Source organism: Eurosta solidaginis, chromosome 3, assembly GCF_040869045.1.
Source record: "Eurosta solidaginis isolate ZX-2024a chromosome 3, ASM4086904v1, whole genome shotgun sequence".
Taxonomy (NCBI): Eukaryota; Metazoa; Arthropoda; class Insecta; order Diptera; family Tephritidae; genus Eurosta; species Eurosta solidaginis.
In genome coordinates this window covers 266,565,146-266,584,214 of record NC_090321.1, presented here as the reverse complement: position 1 = coordinate 266,584,214, position 19,069 = coordinate 266,565,146, and the positions used below count along the sequence as shown (strand labels likewise).

General features: G+C 40.1%; 2 protein-coding genes across 2 annotated transcripts in view; one reads left to right on the top strand and one right to left on the bottom strand.

Annotated features, from left to right (window-relative positions):
- LOC137245521 (uncharacterized) overlaps nt 1–19,069 on the top strand; it is a 35,471-nt gene that overhangs the window by 949 nt on the left and 15,453 nt on the right. Inside the window, exons 2-5 of the mRNA XM_067776324.1 lie at nt 105–520; nt 600–1,560; nt 4,243–5,285; nt 13,015–13,650. Coding sequence (XP_067632425.1) covers nt 105–520; nt 600–1,560; nt 4,243–5,285; nt 13,015–13,650 — 3,056 coding nt within the window. The remainder of the gene's footprint in view (nt 1–104; nt 521–599; nt 1,561–4,242; nt 5,286–13,014; nt 13,651–19,069) is intronic.
- angel (protein) lies at nt 6,346–7,735 on the bottom strand. Its single transcript, XM_067776329.1, is given in 2 exon segments — nt 6,346–6,848; nt 6,851–7,735. Coding segments are annotated over 2 exon segments (1,185 nt in total). The 5' UTR covers nt 7,617–7,735; the 3' UTR covers nt 6,346–6,429.

Below are 19,069 nucleotides of genomic sequence, written 5' to 3'. Positions count from 1 at the left end.
AGTCGACCCCTCAACTAGACTATTACCAAAATGAGCAAGCATAAATTAGTACAAATATAAGTATGTACGAAAACGTATGACCATGGACTTCTTTTAAAATGTAGACTATTCTTTTGGTGCTACATCCGATACTGAGGACGTAGAGGAAGAGGAGGACGAAGCAAACACTTGCTCATCCTTCAGCTTACAAGAGTGCATAAATGAATTTAGAGCACGCCGCATAAGACGTCTATCCACACAAAGTCGTGAAGTAGCACAAACAGAAGATCTGGCTGGAGCTTTTGCGTCCGAGAGATGCGAAAAGAAGGTACTGCCAGCTCCTGGCGACGCTGATTTAATCAATCAGAATCGTAGCAATAAGGAACAAGAACGTAAATGCAAACCTTGCCGTGATGGATTTTGTTATTGCTTCACTAGCGATAGCGGGGAAGGGGGTGGCGTGTGTGCAGCGGCAGCAGCGAACGCACGTGCCCTTCACGTGCGACAAGCTCGTAGACACAGGCGTTCCGAGAGTCATGAGGTGGTTTTATAATCCGTTTTTTTTTTTGTTTTTAATTTTTTTAAATAAAATATGTATTTATTTATCTCCATTCAAATAGCTTGATGCGCTCGTGCCGCAGTTACATGCCAATGGTGTATCAAACGAAAAAGATAAAAGAGACATGCGACGTGATAGTGTTCCGATCAACTTTAAAGTTGCTGCTGAAGAAGAGCCTTGCCTTGCCTTGCCACAAAACAAACAAGAACACACATTTAAACGTAATTCTAAAGCAGAAGCTAAAACAAACGCAAACGAGTTAACAGCTATAAGCCGATTAGAAACAAGTTCTTCTGATGCGCCTTTAATACACATCATACAAGAATTGCACAACAATTGCGTTATATCTGAAGTGCGTGTAAACAAACACAAGTTACAACCTAGTCGTCAACAAAAACATAGTCATAATTTAAATGTCAATCAACAACCAACCAAATCATCGCCACGAAAGCTACCACAGCCGCATACGGCACGAGATATGCGCGAACCATCTGCACCACCTATAGAAGCTAGTACAGTTGTGCAGAAACATCCATCGAACAAAATAAAGCAGGCTTTTATTGGTACTGTGCTAGATAAGATCAGTGAAATAGATTCACTTTCTGATGCTTTTGCATATTCAACACCACTAAGCAATTCAAGTTTTAAGCAAATTGATAGTGGACGACGTCGCCACAAAAGTGGTGGACGTCTGCTACAGAAGCGTTTAAGTCTTTCCTCAGTACACTCCAAACCGAGGCGTTCATTAGAGCCAGCGCCACCTAAACCACCACGCAGTTATTTATGTTTGGAGGATAAATCAATAGCCTCTTCCACCTCGTCAACTTCGCCTTCATTGCGGGAGGCTGAGCGCATTCTAGATGAATTTATAGCTAGAAGAGGTGCTATTATTCGTGAAAGTAGAGCAGAAAGTAAAGCTTTAGCAATCGCTGAAAAAGTGGACAAAGCAGCACAGGTGGATATGGGAAAAATGGTGTATGCAAAGGAGAGAAAACGCGAACTACGCAAATCTTGCCCGACGAGTAAGTTTTATTGAAAAGTCATATTTAGTCATAAATATAAGATGAATAAGTAGTGCAATAACAATTGGATTTTGGTTTTATTAGTTTTTTAATCTATTTAAAGATTTCTTGTTTTTGGTTTTTTTTAAACATGGGATTGAACGAAATAAAGCAATGTACTCTCAGTTCAAATATATATTTGCTGTAGTTTTATTAGCTGGAATGGTTAATGTGAGCTTTAAACACATAACAGCCTATTGTAATTATGCTGACGTTTCCATTTGTATGCATATTTAAGTAGCTGAAATTTTGCGATTACCAGATAAGCTGTCCTACTTTTTGATTGACCGTCAGGTCAGTTGTACTATTATTTGTATACCTATGTAGTATTGCATTGCTTATGCTTTTCTGTAGTTCTATTTATTGCAATGTTGCTGCCTGGAAGTATGAGAATATATGGTAATAAAGCTAATACATGTATGTAGTGTTTCCCTGTATAGTTTTATGTTTGATATTTGTGTTGATTTGTCTATAATTATATAACAGCCTTTATAGCTAACCGAACTAAGAATTTGAAAATAATTTTTAATCACAAATAGTTTGTTACAGTAGGTAAGGGTCGCATAATTTACCATAAATAATTAACTCAAAATAACTTTACTCAGGGTTGTGCGAAAGGGGGGCGGGGGCCCCTGCCCATGGGCTTACAACGACTGAATTTTTTTCATAAAAATTGGTAGATGGAAGAGTGCATTTGTTGACTGATAGCCAATAAATATGGTAAATGTTTCTCTTTACTCCCGTGTCTATTAATGTTTATCGTAAACTAGTTAGGACAATAACGGATGCTTACTATGAGCTTCCCCGGAATAGGCACATGGTCAACCGAAAATTTCCTAAGTGGCCACTATAGCAATTTTTGAAAAGTCCCAAAGTCAGTTGACCTTATGGCTAATTTAAATGGCTAATTGACCTTATGCCCATTTACTTTGTCAGCCCACCATGAAACTATTGCATCGTTCTTTGATACGTATGCAAAGTTTCTCTTCACCTTATGGCAATGTTAAGTGGTCATAAAGTCAACTGACCTTATGTCCGTTGACCTTATGGCACTCCGGCATTAAATTAATGCATTGTCATTGATTCGTCCTTGATACATGTTTAAAATGTTGACAGACCTTAATTCTGTTAGAAGTGTTCATGAGGTCAATTGATCTTACGTCCACTAACTTTATGTCAGTCCACTATGAAATCATTGCATCGGTGTCCGTGCACAAAGTTAAAATTGACCTTATGGCTTTTGAAGTGGTCTTAAGGTCAATCGACCTCACGTCCGTTGACCTTATGTTTATCCCACCATCAAATTATTGCATTGTCATCGGCCATTGATAAGTGTACAAAGTTTAAATTGAATCTGTCCCTTTAAAGTGGGTCGAAGTCGAGTCCGAAGGAGTCGGCTGCATACAAACATACAGGTGCAACTAATATAAGGGCGTTTAAAATATGTTTTATCAGAAATATCAAGTTGTATGTTGAACAAATAAAATTTCTTAGCACGTTGGCTGCCCATGCAGTTATTAACGGTGATCCAAACATAACAAACCTTTCTACTATTGACTGCCGCATGGCAAGTTTTTGGATATCATGACCATTGATACACACGCATATAGAAAGCATGTTTTTTGTATTCGCTGGGGCTATACTGTCGGAAAAGGTGTTAAATATCGGTACAAAAGATCACATCAAAACATCTGATCTCCTACCAAAGTGAAAATATCACATGAATTATCGACAATATCTATTTAAAATACAAAATTTAAAATAACAAGTCAAAATATCACATCAAAGTTCATATCAAAATATGCGATTGAAGATAGCACCAGAAACAAATATAATATCGAGGTTGAACTGGTCGGTCAATAAAACCCTCACATAGACTGAATGAATAGTAGGATATAAAAATATAAAATAAAAATATCACATCAAATAAAAACGTCATATAAAACTTATCAGATCAAACATAACAAAATATCACATCACACCAAATCATAATATGAATTTGAAACATAACATCTAAACTATCGAAAAAAATAAAATAAATACTTGGAACGATTTATCTCGAGAATACTTTTGCCTTACCTACCTATTTGATGCAGACTCCGAACGGCAGTTGCAAGGAAGATACATTTTCAGAAATACACCCGGAGTGTTCGCCAAACCACTGCCGTAACGACCTCGCGTGGAAAAAATATTTCTAATTGAAGAAAATGTGATGTTGCTTTACAAGAGACTCGAACCAGAAACTTTCGGTGTGGTAGCGCGCTACCACCACATCCAAAATACAAAATTGTATAACTGATATCTAAATGTCAAATCAAAATATCACATATGACTTACATATCTGTCAAATATCTCATCCAAAATATCAGACATCTTAGTCTGTGGATATAGTTTCAAAATATTACATCTGAAATTACAACTTCAGTGGGTGGGGTGAATAAAAAATAAGTACTTTTATAGCTTTAACTAAAATTTTGACGTTCTTCCCATACGTTCTTCTTGAAAAAAAGCTTTCACTGTTCGATTAAACTGTAGGGCAATTGAGCTATTCGTATAAATTATTAACATTTAACACATAAATGAATTTATGTGCATGTCCTCTATTAGCTAATAAACGTGATTTCTTTTTCGTATCCCATTTAGGCTTAAACGATCCAAAACTGCGCCGTCAACCTGAGTTACCCTCCTGCCCTTTATTAAGCGATCTCGAGCGTTCTGCTTTGGACTCGACCAAAAAATATACCAATTATGAGAAAAATATACGTCGAATAGCTGAAAAGCCCACCAAAGAGCTTAGTTTTGGATGGAAAGAACCTAAAATTAGTGAAATGCTTAATTGCGACATCACTACTCAACGTCAATTCAAGTCTCAGGCTGTACAAGCTGAACCGCAACAACTTCCTATAGTAGGTTGGCGTGTTCCACATAAGGTCGATCTGGATACAGTCGATGGTGTATGCTCAAATTTGGCCTCCAATATAGCTACAAAAAATACTCCCGTTAAGTCTGCACCAATTTCAACACCTAAAAAATCACGTGATTCACAAAAGTTCATATGGAGCGAGCAATGGCGTAATCTATCACCATGGTGTAATAAACAATCGAAAGGTGGTGATCGTACCAATAAAAGCAATTTGAAATCCTCTTCACGTTCCCTTTTAAGAAGTTCGAAGAAAAAGATTCTTCGCTTAGTTACACCAAAACGTGATAATTTACGAAATGATAACCATCGTAGCTATACAGCGCATAGCATTGGCGTACAAACATCGCAGGATGAGTTGCAGCATCAGCCGAGTTATGAACCGAGTGGGACACCACAATCACCTCCAGGCAGTTATCATTCGGCAGTACAAACTTCAACGCAAACGACAACAACACCTACTTGTTCGCAAAATACCAACGGTACGGAGGTGGAAAATTTTGATTTTTCCCGTACAGTGCATCCACCGTCCAAGAAGACGCTCCGTGTTGATACGCAACGAAAATTGAATTTTCCACTTGGTGGCTGTGTTGGTGTCACGTCATATGATCATGGTACATTGAGTTCAGCTATGAAAACGAAAACATATCGGTCGTATCATGGTGATTTGGATCAAGATGTTACTCTTTCAAAACTCGGCTATATACTTGGAAACATACGCGCAAAGTTGGAGGCTAGTGATGAACATGCGATTAGAACTTTCCAGGTGAGTTTATATATAGTTTATATTTTTAGCTATAATTTATTTAAAAGAGCCTTCAGGCCGATAATATTACATTACTGCTGAGTTTGAAAAGAATAGAAAAGCGTCTCTTAGAGGAAATGTAGAGTTAGACTGCGTTTTGATGGTGTGGTGGTTGTTGAGAGAAAAAAATAGCCAATACCTGGCATACATACCGTCGTACATCCACATACCCTCAAACTGAGGGTTCAAAAAAGTTGTAGGCATATCGATCTTGAGCGGCGTCTAAAATGCACATACCTTAGAAGATTCTACGTGGATGACCACATATGGATCAAATCATGGTAAAAGTCTAGAACAGAGGTCGACTGATAATACGCGTCCAAAAATATCAGGAAAGGTGTAAAAAGACGAAAAATTTTGTTATCAGAGGGACTTTGCACCGATTAAATTTTGATCCCACCTCATTTGTGGACCGGCGGTATTCTGCGCAAAAATACTATGGATCCCACCCTCGCTTTCGGAGGGACCCGGGGTAATTTTTCGGGTTTTCGTTAATATCTTTTGTGAGGCGTCGTTTGACACCTCTCACGATATTTTTGGGCGCGTAGTAGCAGCCGACCCCTGTTCTAGACTATTACCCAAATGATACCCGAGGTGGCCGGGTTGCGTGTCTGTAATATTTTACATGCCCTTTTACGTGGCGAAATGCAGAAGCAAATTGCAGCGTTGCGTCGGCACTTCCTTCTGAAACACGTGAAATTGTAGATCCGTTCCTGGAAATTTATTGGAAGTTATAACGTCTTTCAGGTTTTTCGATTTGAGTAGTTTGCGGTAAGCATAATAATGTATGCTCTCTTTTAAAATAACTACCACCTTGGACTTAGGATGGTCTGTTCAGAACAACTGTGGGGCACTTTATGATCTGTTTGGAATGCTCATTAGCAGGTAAATCGCCAACACCTTAGTACCACTTCGACTTAGAAGTCAAAAGGACTTATAATTTAGCTTTTTAATTCGACCTCTTTTAAGTATTTACATATGTGCATACATATATTAATATAAATTTGTACTTTTGAAAAAATTATGTTTTCAACACCGTTTCAAACGGATACCGTTTTTTTTTAATTTTAAATTTCGAACTTCAAAAACAATAGAAAATTAAATTTTAAAGCAGTGAAAATTTGATGGCTAACGAATAGTGATCCGATCCAAAATACTTATTGGGTATTAATCCTGTACGTATACAATCATTTATCTTCGGTAGACCATATATTGATTGTATTTGTAGTTTTTTACGATATTCATCCGTAGAATGTAGGACGTAGTCAACAGTAATCCAATTGTTCTGGAATGTTGATGCCGTATCCTTACCGAAGTCAAGTGGTGTCATTTGTAGGCGTTTGATTTTTTCGTCCTCACCACCTTGTGCTCTCAAAAACTCCTTTTTCATATTTTCTGCGTCAACTCTGTCCTCCGTAGCGCCACAATATGACGCTTCACTTTCTTCATGATTTTGCACTGCATAACGCGAACGAACTGGCTTAGACAATAACTTATAAGGAGTTGTTTCAGGTTCAAAATTAAATCGCCAGTTAATACTACAGGCAATAGCACGTCTTTACCATTCTCGTTTTCTACCGAAAAATGTTGCAACGCCCCAAGCAGCTTTTCCACTTGCGCAATACGTACATCTTGACGTTTTGGATTATAGAGTAGATGTGTTGTGGCTATAACAAATTTTTGCTCAGGCTTATTTTTAACGGCGAATTTAGCGAACAAGGCCACATTATGACGATTCAATACTGCATGTTCCTCGGTATAATATTCCACTGGACGTTCTGCTAATAAACGAAATTTACTTTTATCATAAATAATGGCACAACCATCTGTACGATGGCCAGTCTTCTTTTTGAACACATATTCTAATTCGCGTTTAAAACTAATATGCTTTACCAGACTCCTCAAATGACTAAATTGCATTTCTTGTAAGCAAAGGATATCCGGTTTTATGTGTTGTATTTCTTCGGTTAAACGTAACAATCGATGATCCCAACGCAACAATGCTGGCTCTATACCAATATACAGGTACAAATGTTCGGCTAATAAATCTTGTGCAAGTATATTATATGATAATAATGTATAAATTTTATTGCCTTCACGCAATGTTATCATGTCAGCTCCCTTTACGCGCTGCCATGTACGGCTCATTTTTTTGCTTGTTGTTGTTTGGCGTTTGCTCCACCTGCTAATTGCGTACTTCTTTGAATGTACTACCACTTGTTTGAAGTTATTTTCTAGTAATTTCACCGCATACAACAAAATATTTGTATTGATGCTAAAATTTCTAAACATTTCACAAAAATAGCATCCAAATGCAATTTCAGCATGGATATTGGCTCGGTTAAGCGTTTGCTGAAACGATAATTTTATTTTACTTGTTGGATACGTTGGAATTTTCTTATTTTTATGCAATTTTTATTCTGTTCGAAGTTGTCAAAATCAGCTGTATTAACAAGTCAAAAGACAGGGCTGTTATATACTGAAACCCAGCAAGACCTGCAGGAAATTGTCAGTACTCATTTCTGTTGATCGTTATTTTCGAATGTTTGAAAAAGTAGAGAACACGAATACGATGCAATAAAAAATCTCTGTAATGGTGTTTTCTTTTCTACACGAAAATGTTGCCTTCACGCCAACCCTTCAAAAAGTTGTGTTCTGTTGTAAAATCAGCTTAGCCTCAATAGAGAGCAACATTCCCTGCTAGACAGCTGTCAGTCATTTGAGGCATCAATTGACAGATATGGCTGATGGAAATTTACATCACAGCGTAAAGCAAAGTTTCTATCAGGTTGTTAGAAGCGACATGACAAACTTGATGTAAACATTGTGCATACGTGTATGCATACACATACACACCATGGTTTTCCATACGAATAAAAGGAAATATTTATGCGAGTGTATTAGTGTTGTCAAAAATTCTGTTAATGTGTTGGGGTTTCTATCAGCTCTGTTTAGCAGAGTTAAAGCGGAGTCATTGGTGCCGTTTTTCGTATCGCTGTAGTCTTATCCCTAACGTAATCAACTGTTTATCATTACGACGGTAAAGCGCCAAATACACGACACGAACATTTCCGCGAACATTCCGCAATCTTGTTCGCAGCTTTGGCCATATACCATACGAACCATTGGCCGAACATTAGTTCTCTTTCAGACAGCGATGAATACGGACAACAATTGTGCTGCAGCAATATTGCTCGCTGTGGCAATTAAGCGTAAGAAAAATTTATACATTTCAATAAATTCACTCAGAAATTTTTTATTGTCCATTTTACTTTTCCGCGCACGTCTGTTCCGTTCAGAAATTACTACGATTATGAGCTATTTCGCCATACACGCACGAACAGTTCGCGCAAATGTTCGCCAAAAACTATAATATTTTGATTTCTGGCGAACATTTGCGCGAACTGGCAAACACCACCATACACGACAGAAAAGGTCACAGAAACATGACATAACGGGAATGTTCGCGGAAATGTTCGTGTCGTGTATTTGGCGCTTAAACCAAAAACCGATTGGTTGGCTACGATACGGTTACGACCTTAGCGGCACCAATAATCGATTGCATTGATTCCCATAAGGTTGGTCGAATCAGCTGTTATAAGGTTACCGATACGGTTACCGATAAAGCACCAATGTCTGCAGCTTTATCTTTGTCAACAACGTACCCCTAAAAATGGCCAAAAATGCAACATTACTTGCCCTCGCTGCCATTGACGGTGCAGAAAACAGCCCTGTCAATTAGCTGATGAATCACACGAAGCTGAAGCGAATGCTATATATGTATGTATGTGTCGCATCATGCCTCACTCAAAAGCAATTTGCGATCACAGTTGATAGCGAACACGAACACGAACTGCTTTTTTTTGTAAACATGGTTACAATTTTTGTTCTTTTCAAGTTATGCAGGGTGGCACTGAACATTTTAAGTGGCTACAATTTCACAGGGCGAAGTGGGAATCTTAAAAATGTTTGCCCTTGAAAGTGGAAGTGTAGAAAAGAAATCACCATAAGTGCAGAACAAAGGTCGATTCAAGCTAAGTGCAATACAAAAATTCATAGCTTCTCAGTTTATTGTTAAAAAACATAAACTGCCAGTGCTGGTTCAGAATTGCCTGGAGAGGTGTTAAATAACGCGTTTTGATCTTGGTTAAGTATTCTACTTCTGTCAAGAGATAGGTTAGGTTAGGTGGTAGCTGCACTGATAAGGAAAGCTCACTTGGACAACAAGAAGGTCCGTTGTGACACCACAGTCAACAAAAATAACGGTGACTTAGATCGAGCTACTTAGAGAATCGTTGGGTAGCAACGATAAAGCTGAGTCGCGACCGAAGTACTTTCGCCTAGTTCTGGCAAAAGCTGGGCAATCAAGCATAAAGTGATTTGGTGATTCCACCTCATCGTACTCCATACCGTTGCAGCAGGATGGAGTTTCCAGTATATTCAGACGTACCGCATGGATACCCATGGGACAGTGCTCTGTCAAAACCCCAATGACCATTAATATGTGAGCCTTAGTGAAATCAATTATTTCAGCAGACCTCCTGCCATCCACTTGCGGCCAGAAAGATTTTGCTAGCCAGCAAAAGGTGGTGTCCGCCCAACGTTTGCTGAGCTGACTCGAGGCCCAGCTATGGAGGATCAATCCACAGGTGGCCAGCGGAATCCCGAAATCCCTACACCCATCTTCATCCGGTTCAGTTGTACCGTTGCGGGCTAAGAGATCCGCTTGACAGTTACCCGGGATATCACTATGGCCCGGGACCCAGATAATCATTATTGTAAAATAATTCGATGCAATCGCAAGCGAGGCCAGACACCCCCAGACCACCCTCGATCGCACTGTAGTTCAGCTCAAGGCCTCGATAGCCGCTTGGCTATCAGAGTAGATGTTAAATTCCCTAACCGTAGTAGCACTGGATAGCATTTCATCCACCGCATCCTTAATCGCAGCAACTTCCGGTTGGAATACACTGCAGTGATCAGCCAAGTTAAACTTGCGGCTTACATTTAGCTCTTGACAAAAGACACCCCTGAAAGCCCATAGCCCATATCACGAAGCCTGACCAACGACCGGACCTCGGCAGCCTTTTCCGCAATATCTACTGGATATATGTTCAGCATGACGTTCAGTGCCAAGGTAGGTGTTGTTCTGAGAGCGCCACTGATACCGATCATTGCAGTCCGTTGCACTGACGCTAACATTTTGGAGGTGCTCGCCGTGTCCAGTGCTTCCACCAGACCAGCATCCCATATAGCAGAATCGGTTTGACCGCCATCTCAAAAAGTCAGTGTACTACTCCTGGCGAGAGTCCCCATCTCTTTCCGATAGCCCCTCTGCAGCAGTACAAGGCAACCGCGGCCTTCCTGAACCTACCTTTCACATTAGGTCTCCAGGACAGTTTCTCGTCCAATACAATCCCCAAATATTTAACCCTATCATAAAGTACCAACGGTACCCCTCCAATCGAAGGAGTTCTGAAATCGGGCATCTTATATCTCCTTGTAAAAAGAACCAATTCCGTTTTTCCCGGGTTGACCGCCAATCCACATGATTCAGCCCACCTAGCCACAGTATCCAGGTAGCCCTGCAGAATATCGCGCAGGGTGCCCAGAAATTTGCCTCTGACTAGGATAACGAGGTCATCTGAAAAGGCAACCACCCGACAACCATTGGCTTCCCGGCTCCACAAGAAGTTCGTTGACTACCACAACCCACAGTAGGGGAGATAGGACACCCTCTGTGGCGTGCCCCTGCACACATTCCTCTCAATTTTGGCCCCTCCCCACTCCGCTACGACAATTCTGCCGCATAGAAGTTTGCTAATAAATTCAACCAGAGCCGCCTCGACTCCCAAACCCACCAGAGCTCTTTCGATTGCCCCCGAGAGCAAACTCTTTGTGTTCTAGAGATCCCTCTATTTGCTTTACAATCGAATGGAGAGCCGTTTCCGTCGATCTGCTCTTGCAGTACTCATGCTGTGAAGCCGACAGTAACCCCGGGGTATCCTTTCCCATCAACCGCGCAAACGTCTTAAGAAGAAACGACGAGAGACTGATTGGCGTGGTCATACATGAGAGCTTCAGCCGGCTTTCGGAATGAAGATAACCCTAACCGTGTGCCAAGACTTCGGGATATTATAATTAAGTCTGAGGCAGTTAGTGTAGATGATGGCCAACCAGCGGCAGGAAATACCTAAAGACTTTTGAAGTTGCGCGGGAAATAGTTAAGTCTGAGGCAGTTAGTGTAGATGATGGCCAACCAGCGGCAGGAAATCCCTAAAGACTTGAAGTTGCGCGGGAATGATTTCTTCCGGGCCCGGAGACTTATAGGGCTTGAACGACCCTATAGCCCAGGTTATTTTAATTTCCCGTAGTGGAATGGCAAGCACTTCTGCATGGCCAACGACCGCGGACCATGCAGGCGAAGATCCTTGCGCAACTGGGACATCGGAAAAATGATTGTCCAGTAAAAACTTTAGGGACTCCTCGCTACTCATCGACCAGTCCCCACCATTATCCCTCAGATACCCCAGAGGAGCGGAATTCCTAGAGAGTATTTTTCTAAGCCTCGCGGATTCATTGCAGCCTTCTACGTTTTCGCAGAAGCTTCGCCACGAATCTCGCTTGGCTATCCTTATTTCATATTTATAAATCCCCAGACTCACTTTATAGAGCTCCCAGTGCGACTGGACGCTCTTAAGTCGTCAAGAGAATCCGACCACCCCCTGTAAGTTTTCAATGGACAGGACAGTTGAAAGGCGCTATTGCTTGCCGAGGTGAAGTTTTCCACCAGAACGCCTATCTCAGATTCGGACAGGTCTGAGCTAACAGTAGGCGCCGCAGGCAATAGCTCTCCCAGCTTCCTACAATAAAAGTCGCAGTTAGTACTTTTAGGGTTCCTAAAAGATATTTTACCGGGACGTTCTTCGTTCACCGAGAACTGAATATATCGGTGATCAGAGAAGGAGTGCTCGTTGAGAACCCTCCAGCCAGATATTCCACTTTCCAGTTCTCTACTAACCAGGGTGAGGTCCAGGACCTCCTTCCTTACCGCAGTAATAAAAGACGGGTCATTCCCCCTATTACATATACAAAGCCCCTCATCTACAATAAAAGTAAATAAAGACTCACCTCTAGTTTTGGTATCCGAGCTTCCCCAGATGCTATGATGGGCATTAGCATCGGCACCGATGATCACGCCAACACCTCTCCGCCTTGCTTCAGCGGTGATTTCGCCCAGTATCGCAGGTGGTGGTCCCGCTACGTCCCCATGGGGCATGTGGCATGGGGCATGGGACATGGGGCATGGGGTATGTTAGCTGAGACCACCCACATTTCATTACTGCCTCGCTCGAGGCAGACCGTGGTTACGTCAGCATTGCTGAAATTAGAGAGAATAAAAGCTTTAATCTCTTTTTTTAACAAGCACCAAGGTGTTGAATTATCCAGTCCTTAATCCAGAAATCTTTATGCCGTTACTACTCAGCCACGGCTCCTGGACATGGACTATATCCACTCCGCCTTTTTCAAGGAAGAGCAACAAATTTGTGGAAGCCGCCTTATAGTGCTGAAGATTGATTTGACGGATTTCCATCAAAACCGCGCTACAAAGTCGAACGTTTTCTTGTGACTATTGTACTTTAGTTTTAACTCCAAAATGCATTTAATTTTTCCCTTTCAATTTCACCAGGAAATCGAACGTCGAGAACAACACGCAGCCGGTTTAGATTTCACGGATGGCCCATCTCGCCGCCCACAAAAACTGCCAGTGCGAGAACGGATTCATCATCAACATGAACCAATTTATTCTGAAATCGAAGAAGATAGCATTCATATAATGGGCACACCACATTTTGATAACAATACAACTTGCGCCAAGCCAATACCAGCAGCAGATAAACCTGATTTGGAAGTGTTATATGCCAGAGTTAATAAAGCCAATAAAAAGCCCAAATGCCAATATTCGTCACCACCAGCACCATCAACACCGATAGCATTGGGCAAAGTATTGCACGATTCACTACGTAGTTTAATTCCGCCTTCATATCTAACTCAATTGCCAACCTTGCCGGAGCTATCTGGCAGCGATACCTCGTATATGTCACCGCCGCAACCGCACGCAACAGATACATCAATTACCCTATCGCATTGCCAATCGTTGAATAATGTACGCTTGCAGGAGCAACACTCCCCACCCAAACGGGATCGGAACTTGAATAAATCGGATTTGTCGCTTCATCGTAGTGCGATCTTTTTAGATAATCTCTGTCGTAGTGAACTGATAGTCGGTCAAGATGAAATGGAAAGAACGGAGAAAATGAACAATGTAAGTATTAATATAAATTTGTTGTCAGAGAGAGGGAAAGGAGTATAATCATCCCGCCCGAACTAATTTAGCGTTACAAAAAAGTTGATTAGATGGTATGAAGCAAACATATAGACTATAAACCTACCATTTTCGGAGACTATGAGAAATTTTCCTTAGGGTTTAAAACAGCTGCCAAACCTTCTGTATGTATGGACCCGTTACCTGGTGGTATTTTCCCGACGTGGTAAACAGATAACCGAATAGGGGAAACATCAACGGGATGAGAACACCTGCATATTCATTTCATCTTGTTCAATTGTGTGCTCAACAACATTCCGTCTAGGAATCTTAAACTATAGAAAGGAAATATCAAATGTTTTGTATCCTTCTGGCACACAATGTGTGACCTTAAGTAAATATGCTAAGCGGTCTTTTTCTTGCTTCGGCGGATGTTATCTGATCTCACCTAAAACGTTGGTGTAATGAACTTGGAACTTAACCATACTCATCTCCATCTCAATTTAGTTGGTTTATGTATGTAGCGATTTGCCCATGTCTTCAATTTGAGCGAATCCGCCATTGTAATACCACAACTTACGAATTAACTAATAAAAAATATTGTAAAAAGACTAGGTTAGGTTGCAGTGACCGGTCCGGAGGACCTCACATAGACTGAATGAGATCATAGTGTTACCAGAAGTTTGTTCAACGACCAAACTGAAAGTAAAAATACTGACTTTTTATATTAAAAATCCTAGTGGATACCCTATGCCATTATATCTATCCCATTAAATCTATCCCCTGTCCTAACATTCTTGATATAGGGAAGACTCTCAAAAAAGGAGCTACCTCCGTCCATGGAATATTGAAGTGCGACATGTGGTCCTGTCTGCCTGTGCTGAGATATACGACCTTGGTGGGAGGGTACAAGGACTTCTTTGTTTCTACGACATCAATACCGGATTTACGTCGTCCTAGCTCATTGGTAATCGCCTTTCCTAGGACTTTAAAGTCCGAAACGCTATTTAGAAAAACGCTTTATCGGTCGCCATGTCCATTGGTCATTCTTTAAACTGATTAATTAAACTTGACATTACCGTTGCTGAATAGCAAAAATAGAGCATTGTTGCAAAGATTCCTATTTGCACTCTCTAAAAAATTTTAATCTCTTTCAAAACTGAAATGTGAAATCTTTGAGTGAACTCTTTATTCCCTTACTTACATTCGTTCTTTGTAAGAAAATGAATCATTTAGTTCGTATCGAAGGCTGTGATAGGACAATTATGGTTCGTTTTTCTTTTGCAAGATCGCCCAAACTCGTATGTATGCTCTTTCCAGAAACTGGGCTTTATAAAAAGTCTCTCACAGGCATTATCTCATCGCACCACAGACACAGTTCACCTCGACTGCAGTGCATCACACCAGTATAAATAAATATTTACGAGAAAGTAAAGATTGTACAATACAATACAATTTAATTTTTCTATAATATCCAGTGGATTTCCGAGTGAATGGAAAACGGCGGATCCTATTCTCCGGATTCCTGCAAATACTTTAGACCAATTAACCTGCTGCCTGCTTTATACAAAGTATACGAAAATTTACTATCAAAGCAGATAATTGACAATATGCATGACATCCATTTGCTGTCTGAAGTCCAATCAGGTTTCAGAAACGGGCATAGTTGTGCTACATCCGTGTTGAAGATTCTTGAAGATATACGTCCAGCTTGCGACAACAACGATCTTACGTTATTAGTACTTCTAGACTTCTCAAGAGCTTTTGATATGGTTCATTTTAAAATACTACTTCGCAAGCTCGAAAATTGTTATAATTTCAGCCCTTATGCAATTAAGTTAATGCAAAACTATCTCACTGGCCGATTCAGCGAGTTCAGTGCGGTGATAGACTCTGTTCCACAAGGATCCATCCTAGGACCAGTATTGTTTACACTCTTCATCAGTGACATAGTCACCTGTTGCCGCCACGCATCTATACATCTTTACGCTAACGATACCCAACTCTACATGTCGCGCCCGATCGGGCGCTCCGAAGACTTATTTGTTAGGTTGAATAATGATTTAAAGCTCATAAGTAACTGGGCTCGCTCAAATAAGCTACATCTTAATGCGTCAAAATCTAAGGCGATTGCAATATCGAACGCAGCATACGATTTAAGCAGCCTTCCTGAAATTGTGCTGAATGATGATAAGATAGGTTTCCAGGATGTGGTTACCAATCTAGGCTTCAGAATTAATTCTAGACTTACTTGTGCTGACCATATCAGCATTGTGGTGGGTAAAATCTATAACACCCTTCACAATCTTTACAGAACTGCCTACTTACTACCGCGAGACACTAAACTGAAGCTGGTCAAAACTCTTATAGTACCTCAAGTTTCTTACAGTGAACTTATATATGGTAACCTTGATTCGGTATCGTTTAACAAACTTCAGCTGATCATAAATAATGCCGCCCGATTTCTTTTTTCTAAAAGAAAGTACGATCACATATCTTCATATGCCGTGCAAATACTCGGTAGTGACATTTGCAATTTCTTAAAAATGAGAAATCTATGTTTCTTACACAAACTTCTGCATCAATATCCCCCTTACCTATTTAATAAGCTAACCTTGTGTCAGTCCACTGGAACTTTGAATCTGTTGATACCGGCTTTTAAATACTTGACATCCTCTAGAATGTTCTTTGTCAGTACAATCCGTCTATGGAACTTAATTCCTTCCAAGACAAAAGCAATTCGTAAGGCAGGATGTTTCAAACAAGCAGTATTATGTTTCCTAAACTCTTAACTTACCCTAATTTAAGTACATATCTCAAACCTTCATTCTTCAAACTTTGGTCTGGAATTGTTTCTATCACACTATTAACAAGTAAGGAAAGCTAAGTTCGGGGTAACCGAACATTACATACTCAGCTGAGAGCCTTGGAGACAAAATAAGGGAAAATCACCATTTAGCAAAACGAACCTAGGGTAACCCTGGAATGTGTTTGTATGACATGTGTATCAAATGAAAGGTGTTAATGATTATTTAAAACGTAGTGGGCCTTAGTTCTTAGGTGGACGCCTTTTCGAGATATCGCAATAAGGGTGGACCAGGGGTGACTCTAGAATGTGTTTGTGTGAAGGCGTTTTCGAGATATCGACCAAAATGTGGACCAGGGTGACCCAGAACATCTTCTGTCGGGTACCGCTAATTTATTTATATATGTCATACCACGAACAGTATTCCTGCCAAGATTCCAAGGTCTTTTGATTTCGCCCTGCAGAACTTTTTCATTTTCTTCTACTTAATATGGTAGGTGTCACACCCATTTTGCGTCAAAAAACCAATCCAATTGCCATGTTTGATCTCTTTTTTCATATTTGGTACAGAATTATGGCATTTTTTTCATTTTTCGTAATTTTCGATATCGGAAAAGTGGGCGTGGTCGGCCATATTTTATACCAAGATAAAGTGACTTCAGATAAGTACGTGAACTAAGTTTAGATCGTTTTTTGCGCAAGTTATCGTGTTAACGGCCGAGCGGAAGGACAGACGGTCGACTGTGTATAAAAACTGGGCGTGGCTTCAACCGATTTCGCCCATTTTCACAGAAAACAGTTATCGTCATAGAATCTATGTCCCTACCAAATTTCACAAGTATTGGTAAATTTTTGTTCGACTTATGGCATTAAAAGTATTCTAGACGAATTAAATGAAAAAGGGTAAAGTTACGCCCGTTTTGAAATTTTCTTTTATCTTTGTATTTTGTTGCACCATATCATTACTGGTGTCGAATGTTGACATAATTTACTTTTATACTGTAAAGATATTAAATTTTTTTTTTAAATTTGACTTAAAAAAAAATTTTTTTTTAATCATTCAAGGTTCGAATCGAGCTCAAGGCCAGAACAATAATTTTTTTCTAATGATAATTATTGTTATTTTTTAATTTTTCTAAATTAGAAAAATTTTATTTTGTTTTTGGAATAGTAAGTAGAAAATTTTTCAGACAACCTGCCATAGCTGCGCAGATAGATCCATTTCGAAGGGTGCTAAGCCTTCATCATCAGTACGCTTTAGGCATGCTGCGCTAACCATTTAGCTATACAGAATAATTTAGAAAAAAATTATTGTTCTGGCCTTGAGCTCGATTCGAACCTTGAATGATTTATCAATAGGCCGATAAAAACAAAAAAACAATTTTTATTTAGCACACATATAGTAATAGGAGTAACGTGCCTACCAAATTTCATTATGATATCTTCAACGACTGCCAAATTTCAGCTTGCAAAACTTTTAAATTACCTTATTTTAAAAGTGGGCGGTGCCACGCCCATTGTCCAAAATTTTTCTAATTTTCTATTTTGCGGCATAAGTTCAACTCATCTACCAAGTTTCATCGCTTTATCCGTCTTTGGTAATGTATTATCGCACTTTTTCCGTTTTTCGAAATTTTCGATATCGAAAAAGTGGGCGTGGTTGTATTCCGATTTTGTTCATTTTAATTAGCGATCTGAGATGAGCGCCCAGGAACCTACATACCAAATTTCATCAAGATACCTCAAAATTTACTCAAGTTATCGTGATTACAGACGAACGGACGGACGGACGGACGGACATGGCTAAATGAAATGAATTTCTTTTTCACCCAGATCATTTTGATATATAGAAGTCTATATCTATCTCGATTAGTTTATGCCGTTACGGATTACCGTTATGCGAACAAAGTTAATATACTCTGTGAGCTCTGCTCAGCTGAGTATAATAATTATATACATATGTATGTGCTTTTTATTATTTTTATACTCAGTTGAGCAGAGCTCACAGAGTATATTAAGTTTGATTGGATAACGGTTGGTTGTACATATATAAAGGAATCGAGATAGATATAGACTTCCATATATCAAAATAATCAGGATCCAAAAAAAATTTGATTGAGCCATGTCCGTCCGTCCATCCGTTAACACGATAACTTGAGTAAATTTTGAGGTATCTTGATGAAATTTGGTATGTAGGTTCCTGAGCACTGTTGTTGTTGTTGTTGTAGCGATAAGGTTGCTCCCCGAAGGCTTTGGGGAGTGTTATCGATGTGATGGTCCTTTGCCGTATACAGATCCGGTACGCTCCGGTACCACAGCACCATTAAGGTGCTGGCCCGACCATCTCGGGAACGATTTATGTGGTCACATTAAACCTTCAGGCCATCCCCTCCCTCCCCAACCCCAAGTTCCATAAGGAGCTTAGGGTCGCCAGAGCCTCGTCTGTTAGTGAAACAGGATTCGCCGCGGATAGGTGAGGTTGACAATTGGGTTTGGAGAAGCTATATGTTGCGCTGGCAACCTGCAGGGTTGCGCTACACAGCCCCTTGAATCTGGTATTTTAGTCGCCTCTTACGACAGGCATACCTACCGCGGGTATATTCTGACCCCCCT